This window comes from Leptodactylus fuscus, chromosome 10, assembly GCF_031893055.1.
Source record: "Leptodactylus fuscus isolate aLepFus1 chromosome 10, aLepFus1.hap2, whole genome shotgun sequence".
NCBI lineage: Eukaryota > Metazoa > Chordata > Amphibia > Anura > Leptodactylidae > Leptodactylus > Leptodactylus fuscus.
In genome coordinates, this window is record NC_134274.1 from 17,776,339 (window position 1) to 17,800,687 (window position 24,349).

General features: G+C 42.9%; 2 protein-coding genes across 2 annotated transcripts in view; both read left to right on the forward strand.

The window, feature by feature from the left end:
• The window catches only part of LOC142183588 (alpha-2-macroglobulin-like protein 1), a 31,374-nt gene extending 24,144 nt beyond the window's left edge, over positions 1-7,230 (forward strand). The window contains exons 25-36 of the mRNA XM_075258720.1: positions 866-947; positions 1,038-1,194; positions 1,293-1,367; positions 1,789-1,951; positions 2,865-3,064; positions 3,639-3,854; positions 4,009-4,133; positions 4,243-4,333; positions 5,039-5,107; positions 5,886-5,988; positions 6,901-6,942; positions 7,145-7,230. Coding sequence (XP_075114821.1) covers positions 866-947; positions 1,038-1,194; positions 1,293-1,367; positions 1,789-1,951; positions 2,865-3,064; positions 3,639-3,854; positions 4,009-4,133; positions 4,243-4,333; positions 5,039-5,107; positions 5,886-5,988; positions 6,901-6,941 — 1,322 coding nt within the window. The 3' untranslated portion in view covers position 6,942; positions 7,145-7,230. The remainder of the gene's footprint in view (positions 1-865; positions 948-1,037; positions 1,195-1,292; positions 1,368-1,788; positions 1,952-2,864; positions 3,065-3,638; positions 3,855-4,008; positions 4,134-4,242; positions 4,334-5,038; positions 5,108-5,885; positions 5,989-6,900; positions 6,943-7,144) is intronic.
• Positions 7,231-12,980: 5,750 nt separating this feature from the next.
• LOC142219125 (alpha-2-macroglobulin-like protein 1) overlaps positions 12,981-24,349 on the forward strand; it is a 40,124-nt gene continuing 28,755 nt past the window's right edge. Inside the window, exons 1-13 of the mRNA XM_075288090.1 lie at positions 12,981-13,060; positions 15,671-15,851; positions 16,820-16,982; positions 17,168-17,220; positions 17,687-17,707; positions 19,983-20,148; positions 21,030-21,114; positions 21,248-21,347; positions 21,529-21,643; positions 22,197-22,306; positions 22,906-23,067; positions 23,332-23,565; positions 24,147-24,210. Of these exons, the coding sequence (XP_075144191.1) occupies positions 12,981-13,060; positions 15,671-15,851; positions 16,820-16,982; positions 17,168-17,220; positions 17,687-17,707; positions 19,983-20,148; positions 21,030-21,114; positions 21,248-21,347; positions 21,529-21,643; positions 22,197-22,306; positions 22,906-23,067; positions 23,332-23,565; positions 24,147-24,210 (1,534 nt within the window). The remainder of the gene's footprint in view (positions 13,061-15,670; positions 15,852-16,819; positions 16,983-17,167; positions 17,221-17,686; positions 17,708-19,982; positions 20,149-21,029; positions 21,115-21,247; positions 21,348-21,528; positions 21,644-22,196; positions 22,307-22,905; positions 23,068-23,331; positions 23,566-24,146; positions 24,211-24,349) is intronic.

A 24,349-nucleotide genomic window follows, 5' to 3' on the forward strand; every position in this document is an offset into this window, starting at 1 on the left:
GTAAAAAAAATAGGGTTGAGGTCTGGTTTTCGGAGTTTTGGTAACTCATGGTGGAATCGCTGGATTATTTTCATATATCTGTTTCATACCTTATCTCCCTGTTAAGTGCCTTGTATTCTGCATGAAAGGTCAAATCTGGAGCATTGCTTCTAATACATGTACATTGTAAGAAGTATGTATTGGTTGTATACCATTCTATAGATACTTACCTTAATTTTCTCACTACTATCGAGAGAACATTACATTGCACATTGTAAATAAATTTTATTTATAAGTAAATGTAGGGTCAGTCTGGGCCACCAGAATGACAGAGGATCCTTCCGAAGGCTTGGACCTTGGGGGAATTTATTAATGTTGGCGAATTTTTTGGCATACAATTGTTGCAAGTGGTATTTTTGCACCAGCCTGTGGCGGAATAGATTTGCCCCTACTCATTATAAATTAAGTCCGCCCTCTACTGGTGCAGAGGACGTAAAGACTGGCATATAATACGTCAGTCTTTAATGGGGGCTAGAATCCCATTTGGAGCTGACTTTTGATCCTGCCATTTACCACTAGGGTCTATTAGACCTGCCCAAAATAGCAACAAAGATGATGACAAAATTAAAGGGGTTGCCTCCTAAAGAAAATCTCTTCAAAAAGAAGCCAACGTGGCTTTTCTGACCCCCTGTAATCAGTTATCATTGGGGGACGCCATAACCAGCCACATATTTAGCTACAAGGAAAATGTGTCCATGTGTTTGTTCTGGCACTTAGAGGAGAAAACCCTACATCTGTCACTTAGGACCCTAATCCCCATGAACGCCTTCTATATGGATGTTTTCTTGCAGGCCCAAGGATCACCAAAATAACATTTTTTTTTCAGGTCTCCAAAATCAGCTGAATTACAAGCATACAGATGGATCCTACAGTGCTTTTGGGAATCGCGATCCACGTGGAAGTACATGGTGAGATCAATATAAACATGAACAGTATACAGCTAGAGTGTTTGGGTATTTTTGTCTGGTTTCACCAATTTTTGTATGTTTCTCACTCAGGCTGACAGCCTTTGTAGCCAAGACTTTCTCTGCGGGTAAGAGATTTATGGATATCGACGACAAACAGATTACGGATCCTCTGGACTGGCTGAGAAAGCAGCAACTAAGCTATGGCTGCTTCAAGAATTTAGGCAAAGTGTTTCACCAGGAGATTCAGGTAAGAGTGGTTTATGATGGGACTATAGAATAGGGCATCGTTTTAATGTCAGTTTGATGGTTTTTGCTTATTTCTGACTTCAACTTCTTTTTCTTCAGGGAGGAGTGAACGATGAGGTCTCACTCTCCGCATATGTCCTGTCAACATTTCAAGAAGTAGGAGATCCAAAATACGTAAGTGTCCAGAATTTCTCATACAATGGGGCAAATTCATCATTCCTTCTATGCAAGAAAACTGGGGTGATATTGAGTCTCATGTTTGCCTCATGCACCTCAAGCCCCTATCCAAGTCTCATCCACCACATGTGGGCAGTGCGGGGTGGCCAAATGCTGAGGTTCTACTAAACAATCCTATCCTTACTGGGGCCAAAGAATGCAGAGAGCTTGAGCACTTACCGGGCTTGGGACCACCCATAGGCACCTGTAAGCCCATTTATATATGTGATAAAAGTTTTCTCTGTAGTTCTACCTCTGTTAACAACTAGAAAGTTAGTTTTATGGGCCGAAAGCATCTGGCAATTCCCTTTCACACTGCAGAGGCTGCTGTGATCACAGGACTTTATCTAACTGAGATGTCCAACACAATCTTCTACAGAATGACGTAATAGAGAAAGGAAAAGAATGTCTGGAGAGTTGCACCGCATCGGAAAGCTCGACCTACACTAAGGCACTGTGTGCATACACTTACGCCCTGATGGGTAACTCAGAAAAGAGGAAGCAACTGTTGGAGCAGCTGGAACAAGTGGCCATAAAGACAGGTATTTACGAAAAAAAAGAACAGACTCTTATAGAGGGAAGGAAAGGGGTTATCCAAGATTGCAAAGTTCATCTATTCCTCCAATCAACAGTGGTCTTAGGGTAGAAACCTTTTTCACCGCGTGAACTCTCCGCGCGGCTAGCCGCGAGGGGATGCCGATGTAGTGCACCCGCTCCTGATTAGGTCCGAATGAATGGGCCTAATTGGGAGCGAGTCTCGTGCCACAGACGCCGTGGCTGTTGCGGCCACAGAAAAGAAGGGTATGTCGCCTCTTTTTCCCGCTAGCGGAAAAAAAAAAACTAGCGGACAAAAAACTTTGTGTGAAATAGCCCTTAGGCTTAGGATAGCCCTTAGGCTTAAGATAGGCCATCAGCATTAGATTGTAGGGTTCCTACTTTTGGCACCAACACTGTCCAGCTGGTGCAATGCTTAGGATAAGCTAACAATAGTGAAGGGGCCGTGGTGCTCGTATTCTTAGCAGAGGCCATCAATATTCCATTGGTGGTCTCTGCTTTTGATATCCTAGCTGATCAGCTGTTTGAAGAGAATGTGGCACTCATATGCTCATCAATATTCCATTGGTGGACTCTGACTCTTGGCACCCACAGAAATCAGCTCTTTGAAGGGCACAGTGGCCATATCTTTAGGATAGGCAGTGGGGTGGCTCAATGTTACTTTGCAATGCAGGATTTAGCAACATGTGCCTGTGGTTTGCATGTTCTCCTGTTATTTGAATTTTTACTCTCTGAGAACTCTGGTTCCATAAATATACTGATTGCTAAATTGACTTCCCATAAATATTGATATGCATCTAGTGACATATTATATTTGCTTAGTCCTAGCTGTGATATTTTGGACTTATATCGTTCAACTGATATATAGAAGACTAAACATTATTATAATTCTTGCTTAAGGTGACACAATACACTGGTCCCAAAATTCTGAGCTCCCTGAAGATGATCCAATATGGGCTCAGCCAAACTCTGCTGATGTGGAGACCACGGGATATGCTGTGTTGGCTTATGTGTCTGGGGGTGACTTAGTGGCAGCTGTTCCTGCAATTCGCTGGTTGACTTCTAAACAAAACGCCAATGGAGGATTCGCCACCACTCAGGTGCTGTTTTCTTCTTTGAAGGCTTTTATGCATTTAGGTTATCTAGGACCATGGTATACTTCTTCATGGATGTTAAATATAGTATTAAAGGGCCGAATAAGGGTGAACTAACCAAGGTGGCATCAACTGAGACTACTGGAGTGGAATGATCAGAAAGCCTCAAATCACACTTGGCAAATATAACCAATTCTACACATGTATCACCCTCCATCACTGTACAGTGTACAAAGCTGATCTAGTACCAAAGCTTCTGCATACCTGCTTGGTGAAGGTACTAGCAGGGCCATATCTACCATGAGGCAAGTTGAGCCTCTCGCCTTAGTCGGCAGCTTGCTGAAGAACAGAATGAGGTGGCTCTGCAGCTAAGCTCAGATTGACAGCACCTACAGGCTACCTTAACAACTCCCCCTGACTATCCCACTTTACTTCGGGGTCACATGACAGCAGCAGAGGTAGTAATAGTATCCAGCACAGCAGTCAGAATTAGTCCGATGTTGCTAACATGAAGGACATAAACTCTACAATCACAACATGTTGGTATAAATAAACCTTGACTTTTTGGTTAATCCTTTAGGACACTGCAGTTGCTCTACACGCTATCTCCGCTTACAGCTCCTCAACCTTCGCTGATGAAAACAAGCCAACTGTCACCATTACCAATGACAAAGGATTCAATGCAAACGTGACAGTGAATCCCCAGAAACCAGCAGAAGTACAGGTTGTGGACTTGCCCGACGTTCCAGCAAACTACAACCTTAAAGGATCTGGAAGTGGTTGTGCATATGTGCAGGTATGACACAGACCCTTATACATGGTCACAGACGTGGTCACAGTGCCACGTGCATCCGGTAGTGAAGTGCCTACTATAGAGACAGGGCATAGAGCTCCCCTATACAGATATATATATTTGGCGCTCTACAAACATTCTCTCAATTTTTGATCAGGTTATAAAAAGATACAACATTCTGAATCCAGAGCCAGAAGGAACATTTGCACTTGTTGTTAATTCTTCGCCAATTGAGTGCCCACCTCACCCTGAGCCATCATTCAGCGTAGACATCATCGTCAGGTAAGTAGTCCACGAGATAAAGCTAAGGAAAATGTCTGCATTGGTAGCAGAAGCTGGTGCTACCAAGTGACCCATTTCCATGTATTGACCATTTGTCTTCCTATTTCAGTTTAAGCAGCGCAAGTAAAATTAAGGAGTCTAACATGGCCCTTATAGTCATAAAGATGATGTCTGGATTTGTCCCTGTAGATGAAAATAGGGTAAGTTACTTATCTACCATCTATTATGTATCTCCATGTAATAGACAGGACAGTTGTTTCGTCTTCTCACTGGTCTGCGAGCTTTATAGTTACATAGTAGATGAAGTTGGATGAAGACACCAGTCCATCAAATCCAACCTGTAGTGTTGATCCAGAGGAAGGCAAGAAACCCCATGAGGTTGATACCAATTGCCCCATGTCAGGGGAACAAATTTCTGAATCCAGTCTCGCCATCAGTATAAAAGCCTGGATCAATGTGTCCTTAACAAAATCTAGAACCCATAACCCGTAATATTTTTCAGTTCTCTTCTGGACCTTCTTTGAACTTGCACAATGAATCCACCTTCACCACTTCCTTGGACAGTGACTTCCATAGTGTCACTGTTCTTACAGTAAAGATTCCCCATCTGTGTTGCTGGTGAAATTTTCTCACATCCCAAACAACCCCTTTAGATTGGAGTTGTGCCTGCTTGCAGTGTTATATGGCGGCCATAGCAATAAATGGCCATCCCTGTAACACATGGACAGCTCAGGTCTACCCATGCCTACGCCCTTAGGGGACCTAAGTTAGAGAATTGCCCTCTATGATGTCTTTATTTCCTCATAAGTTCAAAGGGACAAAGGTTGCCATGTTTAGATTTATATATCAGTAGAGGTTACCTTCTTTAATACTAATCTTGAATTTTTCCTGCTTTACCCTCCCAGGTTTTAAGTTATGACAAAGTGAAGAAAGTGGAACGTGACCCAACGGGGATCACAATCTATATGGAGAAGGTAAATGCGTATTACGTTGCTACCTCATCTCCACTCAAGTCCTCATGATGCACTCAGAAAGTAATACTACACACTCCCCATTGTAGAAATTTTAAAACCAAGAAAGAAAAGTCTTGGAACCATGGAAATCGCAGAATAGATAATCGATGAAAGTTCAGCAGAGCTCGGATACCCATAGCCCCCACAAGTCAACTATTTAAAGCAGTAGCCGCGCTTCCACTTCACAGGGCAGGTGACTTTCATCGGTCACATGGTCCATTCACAATCCATTTCCATTCAATGTAGTTGAGCTGTAATACCAAGTATGGTCACTATAGAATGTGTGGCACTGTGCTGGCTAAGTACTGAAGAGGTCTCTTCAAACACCTGATGTCCAATAGATAGGTCATCAATTGATAAGCGCATAAACCCACTTTAAAAGGGGTTGGATCAAGTGACCTATCCACAACTTGGACCCCCATCATTCATGAGAGTAGGGGTTCTGTTTTCCCTGTATGAATGGACGGTAAGTCATGCATAAGATAAGTGCAAAGACAACATCCGTGAGCAACCACTTCAAAGATCTGGGGACAAAAGACTCCCGCTCTCACAATTGGTTGGAGTCCCAGAGCAGAGACCCCCATCAATCATCTTGTAACTTTGAAAGTTGGTCCAATACTTTAAAGTCAGTCAATAGATATTTTCAACCCCTGTAGATAAAAACTACCAACAAGGAGGAAGCCTCAAAAATGGTGAGATGACAAAAACCTTTACCTTCTTGTCTTCTATTGTACTTTAGATCGACTCCACACCGATGCAGATATCCCTGGAAGTCAAGCAGCAAAGTGAAGTGCAAAACTTGCAACCAGCCATGGTATTTGTGATGGATTATTATGAGCCCTGTAAGTAAATAGTCATCAATAGAAACCTTACGATTATTGGTAATTGTTATCTAAAGCCCCCAGAGATGTCTCAAATGGCCATAAAAAGACCAACTGTCATAGCCAAACTACGTAGAATATGAAGGTGCATCTTCTGGTTGAATAGTTTGGAATGGAGCCACCATTAACAACCATGTATAATATGACCAGGTCTGTGGCTGAAATGGACATCTAGTCTTTTAAGTGAAGATCAGGTCAAGTTTTTGGATCTTACTGTATACTAGGACCAGCATGGGAATGGAACCTGATCATGGAGCTTTTTTTCTAGATACCTTCTCACCTTTGTGACAGCCACATGGGCTGTAGAACTATATTATCAGGGATCTATGGATTTTATGTTCTCAAGTTAATGGTTATGGCCCCCAGTGGTTCCCTTTCTTCTAGATTTTTCTCCATTTCTATATCATTCAGGATATCTACATAAAGGAGTTTTCTGGAACTTTAACATTAATAAGCATAACCTTAGACTAGGTCATCAATGTCGGATCATTGGACTTCCAACTCCTGGCTCCCCATCTTTGAGCTGATTTAGGGGTTCACGGTACCATCAAGTGAATGTGGCTGAGCTGCAATAACCAGACATGCCCACTACACAATGTACGGAGCGGTGCCTGGTCCTGAAGCACTTTGGTACAAGATCACTGAAGGAGCCGGGTGTTGTCCTTCCCACCAATCTGATATTGATCACCTAATTCCTAAGCTGAACCATTTCTTGATGAATAGTTGGTAGCCATGGCCTTTACGATGGTCCATAAGAATGGAGCTCTGAATATATCTGTCTGTTGTCAGTGTACTTACCGAAAGTAACCCAAGACATTGATATGTTATGGTGGATCTCAGTCTTACTCACATTTCTTACACCTCTGTACACAGCACGACGTATTGAAATGGCTTATAAGAACCCTTGTGCATAAGGTAAGACCATTTCATCTCATCTGTCAAAGAAATGCCATATTTCCAATTGTTATACAGCACTCAATTCTATAGGGAATGCCTTATAGCGTGATGGCTACGATCGTAATTCCAGGGCTGATGTTTGCCCCCATGACGGTCCCATCCACATTGTCTAAGATACTTTCTATTAATTCATTCTAATGTATTTTTCTCGTCTTTCTAGGTCTTGATATGGGAAATTGTGGAATAGTTGGAGATTATACATCAAGCAGAGTTGTCTGAGAGTTTCTTCATTTAATATATATGGCAATAATAATATTATAATTAATTATTTATTTAATATTGTTAATTATTTTTCGGTATCAATGACCTTTCAGTCAGTTATAAAACTTCTAATCAACTCTGTTACAAGGAAATGACTGATTTTTAACTTCATCATAAAATATTTAATAAATAATTTAAAATGTATGTATATTTGTATTAATATTAATTAATAATTAATTAATTATTAATATATATATATATATATATATATATATATATATATATAAAATATTTTGATGATACTATTGTAGCAGAGGCAATGTGAAAGCACTAAAAGCGACTCCAAATCCCAACATCTGAGCGATCATGTAATGTCATATCGAAAAATCAAATAAAGCTTTGCAAACATGTATAGAGTGTACTGTGTTTACTCTAATAAAGAATATTGATGGGGAAAAGTAATTAAAAAGTAAAAGATATTAAAATATACTGTAGTGGAGCAGAACTGGAGTGGGGGGTGCAGCAGGACATGTGCCCCGGGTGCGGGTTGTTATTGGGGAGCCAACAAGCCACTTCTATGGATTTAAATACAGAATAAGGGCAGTAAAGACCAGCCTAAGCAGAATCCCAGGATGGAAAGCTGAACATAGTGGGACCTCCTGCTGGGACCTTCAATGATCAGGTGTCATTGGTGCGTAAACCTGATTGTGACTGTTCACTGTCCCTGCAGTGCCTCCACAGGTGAAAGTAAGCATTACACAGGGGGGGCATTATACTATTTGGGGGGCACTATCATAGCATTATTCTATGTGGAGGGGGCAATAATGTGGGATAATACTGTGCAAGAGGACATTAAGGAGAATTAGACTGTATAGGAAAGGCATTAAGGCATTATACTGTGTCGGGGCACTAATGTGGAATTATATAGTATGGGGGCATTACCATGGCATGATATCACATGGAGGGCACTAAGGTACATTATACTGTAGGGGGTTAGCAAGGTGCATCATATTTTGTGGGAAAACTAACAAGATACTGTGTGGGAAGCGCTATAGGGCATTATACTTTGTGGGGGCACTAGCATGGCGTTATACTAACGTGGCATTATACTGGAAACTAAGGAACATTATACTTTACAGGAGCATTGACGTGGCATTATACTTTGTGGGGGCACAAATGTGGGAATACTGTATACAGTGTAGGAGCAGTAACATGGTATTATACTGCATTTCCGTGGCATTATACTGCGTGAAGGGCACTAATGTGGCATTATACTGTGACAGGCACTAAGGAGCTATATACTGTGTGTAGGGGTACTAATAAGCATTACAGTGTATGGGGGGCACTAAGGTTCATTATACTTTATGGGAGGTCTAACATGGCATTATACTGTTTAATGACTTTATACTGTGCGGTGGCACAATGGAGCTTTATACTGTGCAGGGGGCACTAGGACACTTTTTACTTTGTGGGGGCACCAAGGTATCATCATAATGAGGCTGTGACACTAATGTGCCATAACACTGTGGAAGGGGCACTAACGTGGCATTATACTGTGTGGTGAGTACTAAGGAGCTTTAGACTGTGAAGGGGGGCATTAAGGAGCATTATATGGGATTAAATACCCTCCAGAGGGGGAAAGGAAAATTCTAGTTGAAAAGACAATAAACACAAGACTCTGGTATGTGTGAAGTCTTCTATACGACATCTTATCAATCCGTTTATTTGATAGTTAAGCTCTAAGACTTTGCCCTTACCCGATCGATAGTGACACAAATGTTCTAATCGGCCGTTTCTTTAATGGCCGTCACATGGCGGTGTTAATATTCATTCATGTAAATGGCTCCTGTTCAGATGACGGATGGTCACAAACATCTTGTACTAGTTTTGTCTGTTTTTATGGATCCCTCCATACACTCAAATGTCTGAGAGATCCATGAAAACGGGCACCCCTTGGGCGCAAGACAGAACAAATATCCAATTTCTCGGCCATTTTGCTCCTCGTCTAAATGCATGGTCTATATGCGTCCTTATTGCATCCAATGAGAATGACGTCTTTATTATTAGTCCTTAAACTAATTGCAGGAATCCATCATTAGATGTGACAAACTATTGAACTGTTGGAGGAAGATTCCCGAGGCTACTGGCAGACAAGACGCTTCCTCCATACAAGATATCTCACATGAATGGATACACGTGGCCTGGATTATAGCCACACGTGACCCTGACACAATAGCAGCGGCAGCGAGTAGCAGAAACCTTAGTTGGCCCTCGTCAATGAGAGAAACTGAGACAAGAACATGCGGAAATGGTTTCAATCATCAGATACTTAGAAGATGTTTTGTATCTAGAATATACAATAGACAATATCGCCCTCCAGCATTGGCGATACAGATTCTCTTCTATGTGGACACGATTGTCACGTGCACCATTCTCCACCTTGGCACTATCACAAGTGTCCTACTTCCCACAAGGTCACCCCATAAACTCATATTCTTATTCTCACTGAGTTATAGGTGAAGGTTATCATGTACAATGTCATGGCTAAGCAGAAGGTGAAGTTGATGTCTGCCATTACATAACGTTTTATCTAAAATTGACCAAAATTTTGTGTCCGTTGATTTCATAACAAATCATCCATTTCGATTTCCCTGTCTGTAACAATTCAGACAATGTTTTGTGTTATTCAGGTTCCCATAATCTAATTTTACTTTTTGCCTTTGTACAGGACTACATGTGGGTCTGATAGATCTCAGACCCGCGATATTGCAAAAAAATCATCAGCCATTGTGTCAGAAAGAACCTTTCGAGCTTCTGTGTATAGAATAGAAATGTGATCAATACAGGAAGGTCTGAGAAAGGAGTCTGATGCCAACGCAAACACCAACCAAGACTGCGAACAATGGAAACGTAAAGGAACTTGACCTGAGGCCAACACCCTGGAGGCATCTTTAACCTACTTCTGGGCTTCGTCGTATTCTGGTTTCTGCAATGCGTTGTGGCATACAGTACATTTACAAAGCAATGTAAAGCTGTTACGGTTATATGACAGGCTGTTGTAGCCTAGGGGCCTTCAATAGACTCCCAGTAGTCATAGTAAGCGATCACTGGCCCCAGATCTTACTCCTAGGGTTGGTGATCCACTCCAAAATGGTGGTACCCATGCTCCATTGGGAAATGGACTGAGGCATCCTAGAGGGGTTAATGCCTGTGATCAGGTTCTCCTGAACGGCCGCCATATTTAAATGCCCAACTACTACTGGGATGAATATTGAGGATTGATAGTTCTAGAAGGTAATGAAAGAGCTAAACACTATAGATAATACGGATACTTGAGAGTAGTTTAGTAGCCATTTTGAAACAGTGTTACGGTTCTGTCTATATATATGAAAAATAATAATTTTTAACCAAGACGGTACCGCTAGACTGCAGAACCCTGCAGTGAGGTCCACAGGCCCAGGTGGGCAGCCGTATGTCTGAATGCGCACTACCAGTTAACGGCACTGGCTGTGGTGTTTGTGCGGTTCTGGTGTGAACTGACTGAAACAAACTCTCACCAGTTAACTTCACTGGGAAAGTAGACCTGCGTATACCTGCGGGATGAAGCCAATTGAGGCCTAGCAAAAGAGATCTGCAAACCTTCAGCAGAGAGCTAGACTCAAGCACCTGCTTCACAGGAAAGGCCGCCAAGGGTCACCCCTGTCAGCAACACAAGGGACTCCACAATGGCTTGGAGCCACATTACAAATGGACAGTACAATAGGATTCCCCCAGGTACAGCCAAGGAATCCTAACTAGATCCCTACAACTGACAACCTGCCATTAACAGGAACCTAGCCCTGACCTCCTGTCTCAAGTATTTGTAGTCAAAGTGTGAGCACCGGGTGGGCGTCGGCTCACACTATATAAAGGCTAGTCCCCGCCCAACAGGGCGGTGGCCATGACCTCACCGATCATGCTCAGTATGGGCAACATGGGACTTAGCCTCTGAGCGGCTCCAAAAGGTCTGAGCATGCTCAGTAGGGTAAGAATAGGACTTAGCCTCTGAGTGGCTCCAAAAAGTCCAAGCATGCTCAGTGGGCCGAAAGCTGGACTTAGATTCCAGACACCTCACTGCACGATGCCGAGGGCGAGGGTTGGATTGGCCCACAGGTGGTGCTATTTCCTGGACAGGAAGCCTGCGGGACCCGATCCTAACAAACAGTTGGACTTAAGTTACTAATATTGTCTAGGGTTGAGACCCCACGTTGCGGAAATGCAGCTTTTTTCTTGTGCCACAGCCAGGAGTGGATTGAGCAGAAGGGAGAAGTATAAGAACTTCCTATGTATTTACTTTGGTTGTGTAAAGAGGCAAATTAATTTTGTTCTATTCTCTTAGTGCAAAGAATGGGACTAAGCTGTAATACCAGACACGGCCATAGACACAGATGTGGCACTGTTTCTAGAAAAAGAGTAAATTCTTTCATTGAAATCCTGAGGATCGGAAAAATGGTCAATGATGGACAACAATTGATCCTTAGAGACCTCATTGACTGTACAAAGTGACCTGATCATGGTGAACCGGTTCTGTTCTGGCTATAGCTGAACAGAACCCATGTTATATTATGGACATCAGTAAACAGCTCTCGGCTGCAATCATGCAATGTCTGTACAGTCACTTAATGCTATTGCTCCCGGTTGTACGTTGGAATTGTGTTGTGTTTCCATCTAGTGGTGACTTTTCTTAAAGCACCGAACATGCTAATGGGATTGCACAACTTGATTAAGAATAAGAAATGTTGTTCTTCTGGTAGCCATACTTGTTTTTCTACTGATGTCCCCTGTAACAGGGGCTGATACATTGACATTAGGAATGTGGCTTCCTAACCTAATCATTTAGGACCCCGCAGGTCATACAGGTAGGTCCTTGCAGGGTTATGAGAGAGGGCCAACCAGATAAAGGCTACGGGTATCCAGATAAAGTTAAAGGGGTTGCCCTGCGAAGAAGGAGCGTAGGTGCGCAGACTTTACCATTCCTCCAAACATTTACTTCTATGGAACTTGCACAGATCAACAACAATAAAGTGGATGGAGTGATATCTGAGGACTGTGGCAGTCATTTACCTATTGGGCATCTTTTTTACACTTCTGGGGGTCCCAGCGAATGTATGGACCCTTGTTATAACAATAAATGGTGATCATAGTATTAAGATAGGGCAAGATCCCCAGCCCTCGCTGTAGAGCCCCCTGCACATACAGGTATAGTATCAGATGGACAACCTTTTAATTGGAATGGTAACTCTTAATCTCTCCTGTGGTGGCGCTATATAGTATAAATAGGGGTCTCAGCAGAGCATAAGCTTAGGTTAGTTTATAGCCACCTAACAAAAGGGGATTGTGTAAAATGAACAATCCTATAAAGCAGAATAATAGGCACTATACAGTGTATACAATAAATCATCTATCCTGACCCCGTGTCATTGCCATTACGTCTATTAATGGTCCGCAGCCAGATATTACCTCTGGTCCACCATTGTTATTACTCCGGAGCCATTGGCTACAATTCCATTGTGATGTGTTGTCATACAATGTGTCATTGTGCCGGCTGCCATGTAAGTATCCTCAGGGGTTCTTGGAATGGCGAAGGGGAAAAGGAAAGTAAGTTCACAAGTACTTAGAATTTCCTCTTAAAAGACTATAAAAATCTGGCAGAGCAGACAAGGAGAAGACACAGCGAGGTAGAGAGACGGCTCTTATAGCGGCACAAGAAGGAGCCGAGCACATAACACTCAGGGCAGAGGATCTACAGGGCAGGAATGGAGGAAACCCTCAGCGTGAGAAGACTCCTGCTGGCTATCCTGACTATTGGCCTGGCAGCCGGACAGGAAAGTAAAATGTAAGTCATCCATTTACCTGTATCACATTCTTATAATAGAATAATACTGTTTCTAATTTGCATATTTTCACTCGTGACAACAGAGGTATAGAGTCACAATGGGAAAAAACGTATTCACATGACTGTAACCTATCTGCACGGGTGGGGTGATATGCTGGATCTGGTGACAGTAACCTATCTGCATGGGTGGGGTGATCTGCTGGGTCTGGTGACACTAACCTATCTATCTGCAGGGATGGGGTGATATGCTGGTTCTGGTGACACTAACCTATCTATCTGCAGGACTGGGGTGATATGCTAGTTCTGGTGACAGTAACCTATCTATCTGCAGGGCTGGGGTGATATGATGGTTCTGGTGACACTAACCTATCTATCTGCAGGACTGGGGTGATATGCTGGGTCTGGTGACAGTAACCTATCTATCTGCAGGGCTGGGGTGATATGATGGTTCTGGTGACACTAACCTATCTATCTGCAGGACTGGGGTGATATGCTGGTTCTGGTGACACTAACCTATCTATCTGCAGGGCTGGGGTGATATACTGAGTCTGGTGACACTAACCTATCTATCTGCAGTGCTGGGGTGATATGCTGGTTCTGGTGACACTAACCTATCTATCTGCAGTGCTGGGGTGATATGCTGGTTCAGGTGACACTAACCTATCTATCTGCAGGGCTGGGGTGATATGCTGGTTCTGGTGACACTAACATATCTATCTGCAGGGCTGGGGTGATATGCTGGGTCTGGTGACACTAACCTATCTATCTGCAGGGCTGGGGTGATAGGATGGTTCTGGTGACACTAACCTATCTATCTGCAGGGCTGTGGTGATATGCTGGTTCTGGTGACCCTAACCTATGTATCTGCAGGGCTGGGGTGATATTCTGGGTTCTGGTGACAGTAACCTATCTATCTGCAGGACTGGGGTGATATGCTGGGTCTGGTGACACTAACCTATCTATCTGCAGTGCTGGGGTGATATGCTGGTTCTGGTGACACTAACCTATCTATCTGCAGGGCTGGGGTGATATGCTGGTTCTGGTGACACTAACCTATCTATCTGCAGGGCTGGGGTGATATGCTGGGTCTGGTGACAGTAACCTATCTATCTGCAGGGCTGGGGTGATATGCTGGGTCTGGTGACACTAACCTATCTATCTGCAGGACTGGGGTGATATGCTGGTTCTGGTGACACTAACCTATCTATCTGCAGGACTGGGGTGATATGCTGGGTCTGGTGACACTAACCTATCTATCTGCAGGGCTGGGGTGATATGCTGGTTCTGGTGACACTAACCTATCTATCTGCAGGACTGGGGTGATATGTTGGGTCTGGTGACACTAACCTATCTATCTGCAGTGCTGGGGTGATATGCTGGTTCTGGTGACACTAACCTATCTATCTGCAGTGCTGGGGTGATATGCTGGTTCTGGTGACACTAACCTATCTATCTGCAGGGCTGGGGTGATATGCTGGTTCTGGTGACACTAACCTATCTATCTGCAGGGCTGTGGTGATATGCTGGTTCTGGTGACCCTAACCTATGTATCTGCAGGGCTGGGGTGATATGCTGGGTCTGGTGACACTAACCTATCTATCTGCAGTGCTGGGGTGATATGCTGGTTCTGGTGACACTAACCTATCTATCTGCAGGGCTGGGGTGATATGCTGGTTCTGGTGACACTAACCTATCTATCTGCAGGGTTGGGTTGATATGTTGGGTTCTGGTGACATTAACCTATCTGCAGGGATGGGGTGATATGCTGGGTCTGGTGACAGTAACCTATCTATCTGCAGGACTGGGGTGATATGCTGGGTCTGGTGACACTAACCTATCTATCTGCAGGACTGGGGTGATATGCTGGTTCTGGTGACACTAACCTATCTATCTGCAGGGCTGGGGTGATATGCTGGGTCTGGTGACAGTAACCTATCTATCTTCAGGGCTGGGGTGATATGCTGGTTCTGGTGACACTAACCTATCTATCTTCAGGGCTGGGGTGATAGGATGGTTCTGATAACACTAACCTATCTATCTGCAGGGCTGGGGTGATATGCTGGTTCTAGTGACAGTAACCTATCTGCAGGGCTGGGGTGATATGCTGGGTCTGGTGACACTAACCTATCTATCTGCAGGGCTGGGGGGATATACTGGGATCTGGTGACACTAACCTATCTATCTGCAGGGCTAGGGTGATATGCTGGGGTCTGGTGACACTAACCTACCTATCTGCAGGGCTGGGGTGATATGCTGGTTCTGGTGACAGTAACCTATCTATCTGCAGGGCTGGGGGGATATACTGGGATCTGGTGACACTAACCTATCTATCTGCAGGGCTAGGGTGATATGCTGGGTCTGGTGACAGGTTCCCTTTAATATTTATTATTATATTTATAATCTTAGTATCTTTGCTATTATTGCTATGTAATATATTTATTGTATTATTCACATTATCCATATAATATTTCCATAGTCATTTCTAAATAATTTCAGTGCAAAAAAGCTAAAGCTAACTATTGGTGATATAATAGAGACTGTTACAAGTCTTACCAAGTATTTGGGGTAGAATCTGTAACACTGTCAATCCTCGTCTTCATCTTCTACCAGGAAATACTTGGTGGTATCTCCGGCCGTTCTGCCCTATCCCTCCAACCAGACTGTCTGTGTCTACGTCTTCTTACCTGATCCTAATACTAAGATGGTCATATCTCTAACCGCTCAGACGTCTTCTCTATTCACAACTCACATCAATGAAGGAGATGAGCAGATACAATGTAACACCCTCCAGGTAATGCAATATATTAGATCAGATCTCCGAACATTGAGTCCACTTCTAAATATTAGATCCTAAATCGTAAGACATTTTATTCCTCAACACCATCAGGAATGGTCATTGGGGGTGCCAGGTCTCCGACCCTCACTGTTCTGATACTGATGACCTTCCCTAGGATCAAAAGGCTGGACAATCCCCTTACGTTGCAAATAGCAAAATCAAACTGTTGCATAAATTAAGTTTATATGTTTAACATTTTTTAGTATTTTTGTGGGTTTTTTGTTTCTTTGTTTTTAATATCCCACGTTACTGCCTATAGTTTCCAAATCCTTTTTTATCGATGATAGTTCCTTAGGATAGCTCACAATAAGCTACCACTGGGGGTCTGGCACCCAAGACCCCTGCTGATCAGCTGATCGTCTGGGTACTGTTTATATCTCACACCATCATAGCAGCCATCCTATTCACTTACAGCATCGTACCATAGAAAACAATAGGACAAAGTTGCAATTGTATGGGCACTATAAGAAGAAGGGAATGGTGTAGAGATCACGGTGTTTGTGTATGTGCCACTGACCATTTAAATAGCTGATCTGTGGGTTCTCTGTCTTGGGACCATCAGTGGTCTCTTATTGATGGCGTAACCTTAAGGATCAGCAAAAAGGAGTGATCCCCAAACAGAACGACTCCATAATAGTTGATGAAGACAACTCAGCTCTTCCTTTCCCCATGATATGAAGCCTGAACAAGTCGTAGATCATGTACATCATGTATTGTATGTTATCAACTCCCTGATACAGATAGAATAGTATACAAAATACAAAAAATGTATCTTTTTATTTATTATAAAATAAGATGAAGCATTACTAACATCAAATGGTGTTCCAAAATATTCCTCCATTATATTACCGTCAGATTTCCCCATATCGGAGGCAATATACTCAGTCCTGACCGATATAAAATGATATATGTTCTCTTCTTAGGTTCCTCCACCCGTGAATGGTAAAGATGAGATCGCCACCATATCCGTCGACATTACAAGTGATGGTCTAAAGGAGAAAGCGGAAAAGTCTGTCATCATCCGACCCATGAGAAGCAAAATGTTTGTCCAGACAGACAGAGCTATGTACCAACCTGGAGAAACATGTAAGAGCTGAAGACACAGCAACAGCGCCCCCTTGGTATTGGCTGTGTCGGGTATTGCAACTGCAATTCCAGACATAGCACATGCACAAGAGTAGCCTGTACCTGGAAGAATATAGATGTATTTTCCTAATCTTATACATCCCCTTTAAATCTCTATAACATGGTAAAACCTTTGTCGTCTACAGTGATCATGAGAGCGGTGGACTATACCGAGGACCTTATGGCCAAAAATGAAATGGTAAGTGAGTATTTCTTCTGACTAAGCACTCGTGAGTCTACAGCTCCCAATACCTCCTAACCATTACAATAGGAGAAATACCATTGCGTCTGTAACCATAGAGTCACATAGCTCTGCAGGGGAGCTGTGTACACAAACCAGTAGTAGTTCTAATCCACTATCTGCAAAGATCTGACATCCAAGTCATGCCAGGTGCACACTAGCGTTTGGGTATCCGTAGTTATTAGTATATCTGCGCCATTATATGCAGCCTCTATGTCAGAACCCCAGTGGACCCCATTATAGTCGGAACGTTCCATCAGATGTTATCGGTGTCACTTCACGATTCCACGCTTGAGTTGTTTTCTTTGTTCTGCTCCTACAACAGAGACACGGGCATGAAAGACACCCTTGTGATCATAAGTGTGTACATCGCCATTAACCATGTATATGCACGGCTAACCGTGGCCTGTTTTCTATTTTACAGTTTTCTTGGGTTAACTTTACGGTAAGTTACAATATACTAATATAGCCCGATTATAATAATTCAAGTTTGGTTAAAGAAACAACAAGCCTAGGAATGGATGATGAAAGCCAACTAGCAATAATCCCACCGCGACTGTTTGTCCATCCGTAGGATTTTCTACATGTCCGTGAAACCAATAGTCTTTTAGCAACATTGCATTAAACAGAAAGGGGAAGGCTACTGTTTTAGCCAATTGGAGCCAAACACGGGACCATGAAAAAGAGGAAGGGAAATTAAAGTTGGTCTCAAGGGAAACCATAGGACTATTTTATGTAGTCTAAGTGTAATATGGGACTACATAGGATAAAAGCCCACTATGCCCCCATGTTAACAGAGAAGTGGAACAAATTCTTGGTCAAGACTCTATTCTGTATTCCCTCCTATCCTAACAGTAGCACAATATGGGGTATGTCTGCCCCCGTGTGCTTGTAGGACAGGTGGGATTTTTAAGTAGAATAATTTATTGCAGGACAACACCCCTATAAGAGCGCAAAAAAGACCTCCTCCTCTTGTGTTTTTGTCTGTCCTGTGTGGCGGGATGGGTGGGGGGAGGATCTTTTGACCTTCCATTTTTTCCGAAAAGGATTTTGAGGGTCAACTACTTTAGTTGTTTTTTCCTCTTCAGTTGTTCATCTCTTTTCCTTGGGAGCTTTTACTCCTGAGGCCTCCTTGTGGCAGTGGCCGTACCGGGCTGGGTGTGCCTGCCCTTGTCAGATCGCAGCCGCTGTGCAGGTTTTGGCCTTGCTGAGAGCTTCAGCAGAGCTTATGCTTTGGAGCCAAGGGAAAACTTCTTCTTTGCTTGGGTTAACACCATCCGAGTTCATCAAAGCCCATTCAACCAGGGCTGTGTTGGCCTCCTGGGCTGAGAGTCCGTCTTCCTTTTGAGCAGATTTGTCCTATCAGCACAGGGGGCAGAAATACCCCATATTGTGCTGCTGTTAGGACTAAGGGAAAACAGATTAACATCATAAAATTGAGTACAGTGGTGGGCACACATGTGCACCCCCACTCTACTCACATGGGACACTTAAAGGGGCTCTATCAGCAAAATCATGCTGCTAGAGCCCCACATATGCGTGAATAGCCTTTAAAAAGGCTATTCAGGCATCGGTAATGTTATATTAAACTACCCCCCCGTTTTAAAATAATAACTTAAAAAAGAATGTTCTCTACTTACGGAACGTGCACCCTGGGCGGGCATCTGGGTGTGTCTTCATCTTCTTCCCCGCCTCTTCTTCCTCTGACGTCTTCGGGTCCCGTCCTTCTCCGGTGCTTGCTCGCGGACACTGATAAAAAAAATAGCCCGGGCGCATGCGCAGTAGCTGTAGTAGAAGCCGCGTGCTACTGCGCATGCGCTCGGGCTATTTTTTTTTTATCAGTGTGCACGAGCAAGCGCCGGAGGAGGACGGGACCCGAAGACGTCAGAGGAAGAAGAGGCGGGGAAGAAGAAGACGGCGCACCCTGAATGCCCGCCCAGGGTGCACGTTCCGTAAGTAGATCACATTCTTTTTTAAGTTATTATTTTAAAACGGCGGGGTAGTTTAATTTAACTTTTACAGTGCCTGAATAGCCTTTTTAAAGGCTATGCACGCATATGTGGGGCTCTATCAGCATGATTTTGCTGATAGAGCCCCTTTAAGGCTACATTCATATTTCTGTGAGTCTTCGTTGAAGAGTCCACCTGAAAATTGATGGAGGAAAAAGTTCTGCATGGAGGACTTTTTCTCCACTAGTTTCAGTTTCAACAACATACCCCATTATACTCAATGGTGTCCATCGGACCCTGTGTGTCACCACTATTTTAGTAACTAGATGTACTGTTGTACAGATACCATAGAATATATCCTAATAATTCTCATACACATGCGCACGCTCACGCACGCACGCACACACCATTTAGGTTTTGAGAAATAATCTTAGAGTGCCGGGTGTCCAGACCAGCCCCCTTAAATAGGGAAGGGGCGGTCACAAGTAAAGAGCCCAGCTGCCCACGCCCGAGCGTACATTGGTCGACACCCCAGTCAGACAGTCGACCACGCCCGGCTACTGCAAAGGGAATTAACCCTATGACTGCTGGACTGTGCAGTGGAACAGGCTGCGACTCCCATATCATGGCCGCACCTGCTGCACAATCCTAACGTTAGCCTCCATATATGGTGTATATAAATTAGATACTATATGAGACTCAGAAAGGGAAAGTACAATATAAAAAGATATATCAACTATTAAATATTAATTATTTTCTGATTGCCTTTAGGATAACCAGGGTAACATTATAAAACGGTGGCAGAATATTCAAACAAAAGGCGGGATATTGGAGTTGTCCTATAATCTGTCCCTGGAATCACGTGTGGGTGACTACACTGTCACAGCTTCTAAAAATGGCTCTATGGCTCATGTGACTGTCACTATAGACAAGCTTGGTGAGTCCAACATGATTTGAGTTTCTATAATGGAATAAACCTCATAATGTAAATGTAAAGATTTGGATAATTCCAAGGGTTGTCCACTTTCAGCAGTCTATGTTTGTTCCTCTGGTTTCACTGGTCTCCCAAATTTAACTTGGAACCTTCAGCTATCTGTTGTAATCTGTAGAACTTATTATGAAGTTTTCAGTTATCCCACAGCGCCATCACAGGAGAAATGAAGCATTGCAAGGTGACCATTGAAATCAATACAATGACAGTGTAATTCTTGGATGTTTTAGATCTTCCATTATTGCTACTACTGATTTCTATACATGTAATTCTGCCAGAAGTAACTGTGAAATAGCAAACAAATAGCAGAGAGAAGACCAAGTGAATGTAATATAGTAGATGATACAGCTAACAAGATTCCTCACACAGAAAAAGAGAAATATGAGCACACTAGGAAAGCTGTTTTCCTTTCTATGACTAACATCTGGTCAGTACTAACACAAGCAGCTAGTCAGAAGTAGATAGAACTGCCTAGACTATCCTTACACTCATGTTAATCCATGAGAAACTGCAGACTTATCCCTGTACCATATACAGACAGCTAAAGCTTTGTGCAAACATGCAAACGCTGTGCAGAGACCTGCCCTTCCCACTCCATTCACTGTGCTACATCTTGAGCCTGATGGTTTCTAAAGACGGATCTTTCCTAGTAACAGGAAGTGAACAGCAAATTAGGAATAAGTGATACACTAAACGGTAGGAACTTTAGAAGGTCTTTCAGGCAGAAAAAGGCAACGTTTTTAAATAAAGCACATTACATTTTGATCGAGCATCACAAATAAATATAGAGTGCAATGAATCTAAAAATATTTCTGTTTCTTGTACAGTTTTGCCAAAGTTTGAAACCACAATAAACGCTCCAGAGGAAGTAACCATCCATCAGAGCAACTTTCCTATGAAAATTTGTAGCAAGTAAGTCCAAAGTCTAACCTGAGTGATAAAGTATGTTCTCCTGCCTGATGGGACCTTCAAAAGTGAGCCAAACGATTCACTTGTATAACACTTATATCATGGAAAATGTTTCAAAATTGTTATTTCTTTCCAGATACACTTATAATAAGCCTGTGAGAGGTAATATAACTGGGAAAATGTGTCGTGAAGCTCTATTCAGCCCAGATCACCTCTGTAAGCCAATTGATGGACAGGTAAGGGTGAAGTCATCCAATGTTCTTCATGGTCTAGGCTAAGACTATGATCAGGAGATAAATGGTTACATTGGTGGATGGATGGATGGATAGATGATAGATAGATAGATAGATAGATAGATAGATAGATAGATAGATAGATCTGATTCCCATTACTTACTTCTTCTGCTCTGCTCTGTAGACTGATGCATATGGATGCTACACCACAGAAGTGGACACTGACTTCTTCAAGTTAAAGTATGATGACTACAGCAAGTACATTGATGTGGAGGCCACACTTACAGAGGATGGAACTGGTAATGATGGTTGTTGACATTATTTTTGACTCTTCTTTCTACAGTCATAGAACAGCTAGGCAATGTCAATGTGAACCCCCTGTACCATGGATTAGACAGGAGCCCTGGTCAGGGGATCCACAAAGGACAACAAGGCTCATCACATTTACTAAAGGAAATACAATCCGGTCTCATCCTGCACAAGCCTTGAGGTTTTTAGCCCATAGAGAATTTACAGGAGCCCGTCCAGTCCAGATTCCATCCCAAACCAATACGGTGGTGAGAAGGGGGCCTGAATAGAAGCATGTACATAGTATTGTGGTCACTAAGAGGGCAAATAAGGTAGAAATAATCATCATTTCATTGGTATGCAAACCAGCCTGGTTCACTGTTCTCTGACTCTACTTAGCCTTGATAGACATCTTCAGTCTTTACTAACCACACAGTTATCCGTAGAGAAATCTCATGTACATGGCTTTTGTTTCTGGTTTGTGCACAATACAGTCCCTAAAGTGGACAGTGGCATCATGGATGGAGGATGAAGATGTCCAAACTATATTCTGTTTTCTTGCAGGAGTGGAGAGAAAAGATACAAAGCACATAACTGTTACATCTGTTATAGCCAAAGTGGTATTTAAAGACCCCAGAGATGTCTATAGACCAGGACTCCAATATCGAGGTTGGGTAAGTGATGAGTTGGGCCAGAGAAGTGATACTATGGAGTGTCTATACAGGGCAAGAGAAGTGGTACTGGGCAGTACACAGGGTAAGAGAAGTGGTACTGGGCAGTACACAGGGTAAGAGAAGTGGTACTGGGCAGTACACAGGGTAAGAGAAGTGGTACTATGGAGTGTCTATACAGGGCAAGAGAAGTGGTACTGGGCAGTACACAGGGTAAGAGAAGTGGTACTATGGAGTGTCTATACGAGGCAAGAGAAGTGGTAGTGCAGGAAACAGGGCTACAAATGTGGTAGAGAGCAGTATAAAGGACAAGAGAAGTGGTACTGAGCAGTGCATATCGTAAGAGAAGTGGTACTGGGCAAGATACAGACTTAGAGAAGAAGTACTGGACAGTATATAGAGCAAAACTAATGATACTTGCCTGTATACAGAGCTAACAAGTGGTACTGGGCAGGATACAGGGCAAGAGATGTGAGACTGGCTGGGGTAAAGGACGAGAGAAGCCGTACATGATACAAAGATTCTTCCTCAGGCTTCTTCTTGTCTGGAGTGTTTCTTACCTGAACCTAAAGTAACCGATCTCTCTGTGTTTTTTCTTGTAGATGACTGTCACAGGACCAGATGGACGTCCAATGGCAGATGCCGATATCGAGTTGTATGTTAATGGGGAAAGAAGAGAAGAAATTTATACAACCAATAATGATGGGAGCGGAGGATTTACATTAGAACACGAGACCCTTCATGAGGACGTCATTCACCTTCAGGTAATAAACACAAGTAACAAATCATTACAAGGAGAGGTTTGCAAATTGGTTAAAAACGTTGCCAAGACACGGAAGGAACATGTGTGGTCAAGTAGGTGTCGGGGGAAGAGAGCGAGCAGAGATCTAGAAAACCGAGAGGAATTGGTACAGAAAGTATATTGGAAAATTGTACAACTTCTTATTATACAAACCATACCATCTGTCTCTCAGTATTAGTCTGAGAGGTTATGTATAACAATGAATATTTTATGTCAATCCTTCTAGGCAAAACTCATTCCCAGACAGCCATTGGAAGACAATGTAGACTCTGCTGAAGTGGAACCGGAGTATGAAGATGGCTACGCAACATTGATCCGCTTTTACACAAGAGTAGTGAGCCAAGTGAAAATCAGAAAAGATCTTTATGTCTTGCCCTGTAACAAGAAAGTGAATCTCTGGGCAGACTATGTCCTGGATCCTAAAGAGTACAAGAAAGAGACCATAAACTTCCATTACATGGTAGGTGATATATATCCTATATACTCAGCTTCTCTCCTCTATCCTATAACCCTATATATCACAGAGCTCAGCTTCTCTCCTCTATCCTATAACCCTATATATCACAGAGCTCAGCTTCTCTCCTCTATCCTATAACCCTATATATCACAGAGCTCAGCTTCTCTCTATCCTATAACCCTATATATTACAGAGCTCAGCTTCTCTCCTCTATCCTATACCCCTATATATCACAGAGCACAGCTTCTCTCCTCTATCCTATAACCCTATATATCACAGAGCTCAGCTTCTCTCTATCCTATAACCCTATATATCATAGAGCTCAGCTTCTCTCCTCTATCCTATAACCCTATATATCACACAGCTCAGCTTCTCTCCTCTATCCTATAACCCTATATATCATAGAGCTCAGCTTCTCTCCTCTATCCTATAACCCTATATATCACACAGCTCAGCTTCTCTCCCCTCTATCATATCTCTACGATAGGACAGTAAATGTCACCTGATAGACTCATTGTATGTGTATGGAGGGTAATCTTCTATATGTAACTTTCTTACCTAAGTCTTTATTATGTTTCTTACAGATCTTTAAAATTGGACAAATTGTCTCAAGTGCAAGCATTAGACATACATTCTCTCCAAACGGAGGTATATCAAGATATTGCTACCACTTCTTCCATAAGCAGTGCTATTCTTCCATTTGTTGGATCTGGTATTGCAGTTCGGCCCTAATCATTACAAAAAAATTTAGCTATAATACCAGAAAGAAGCGCACCATTCCCAGGAC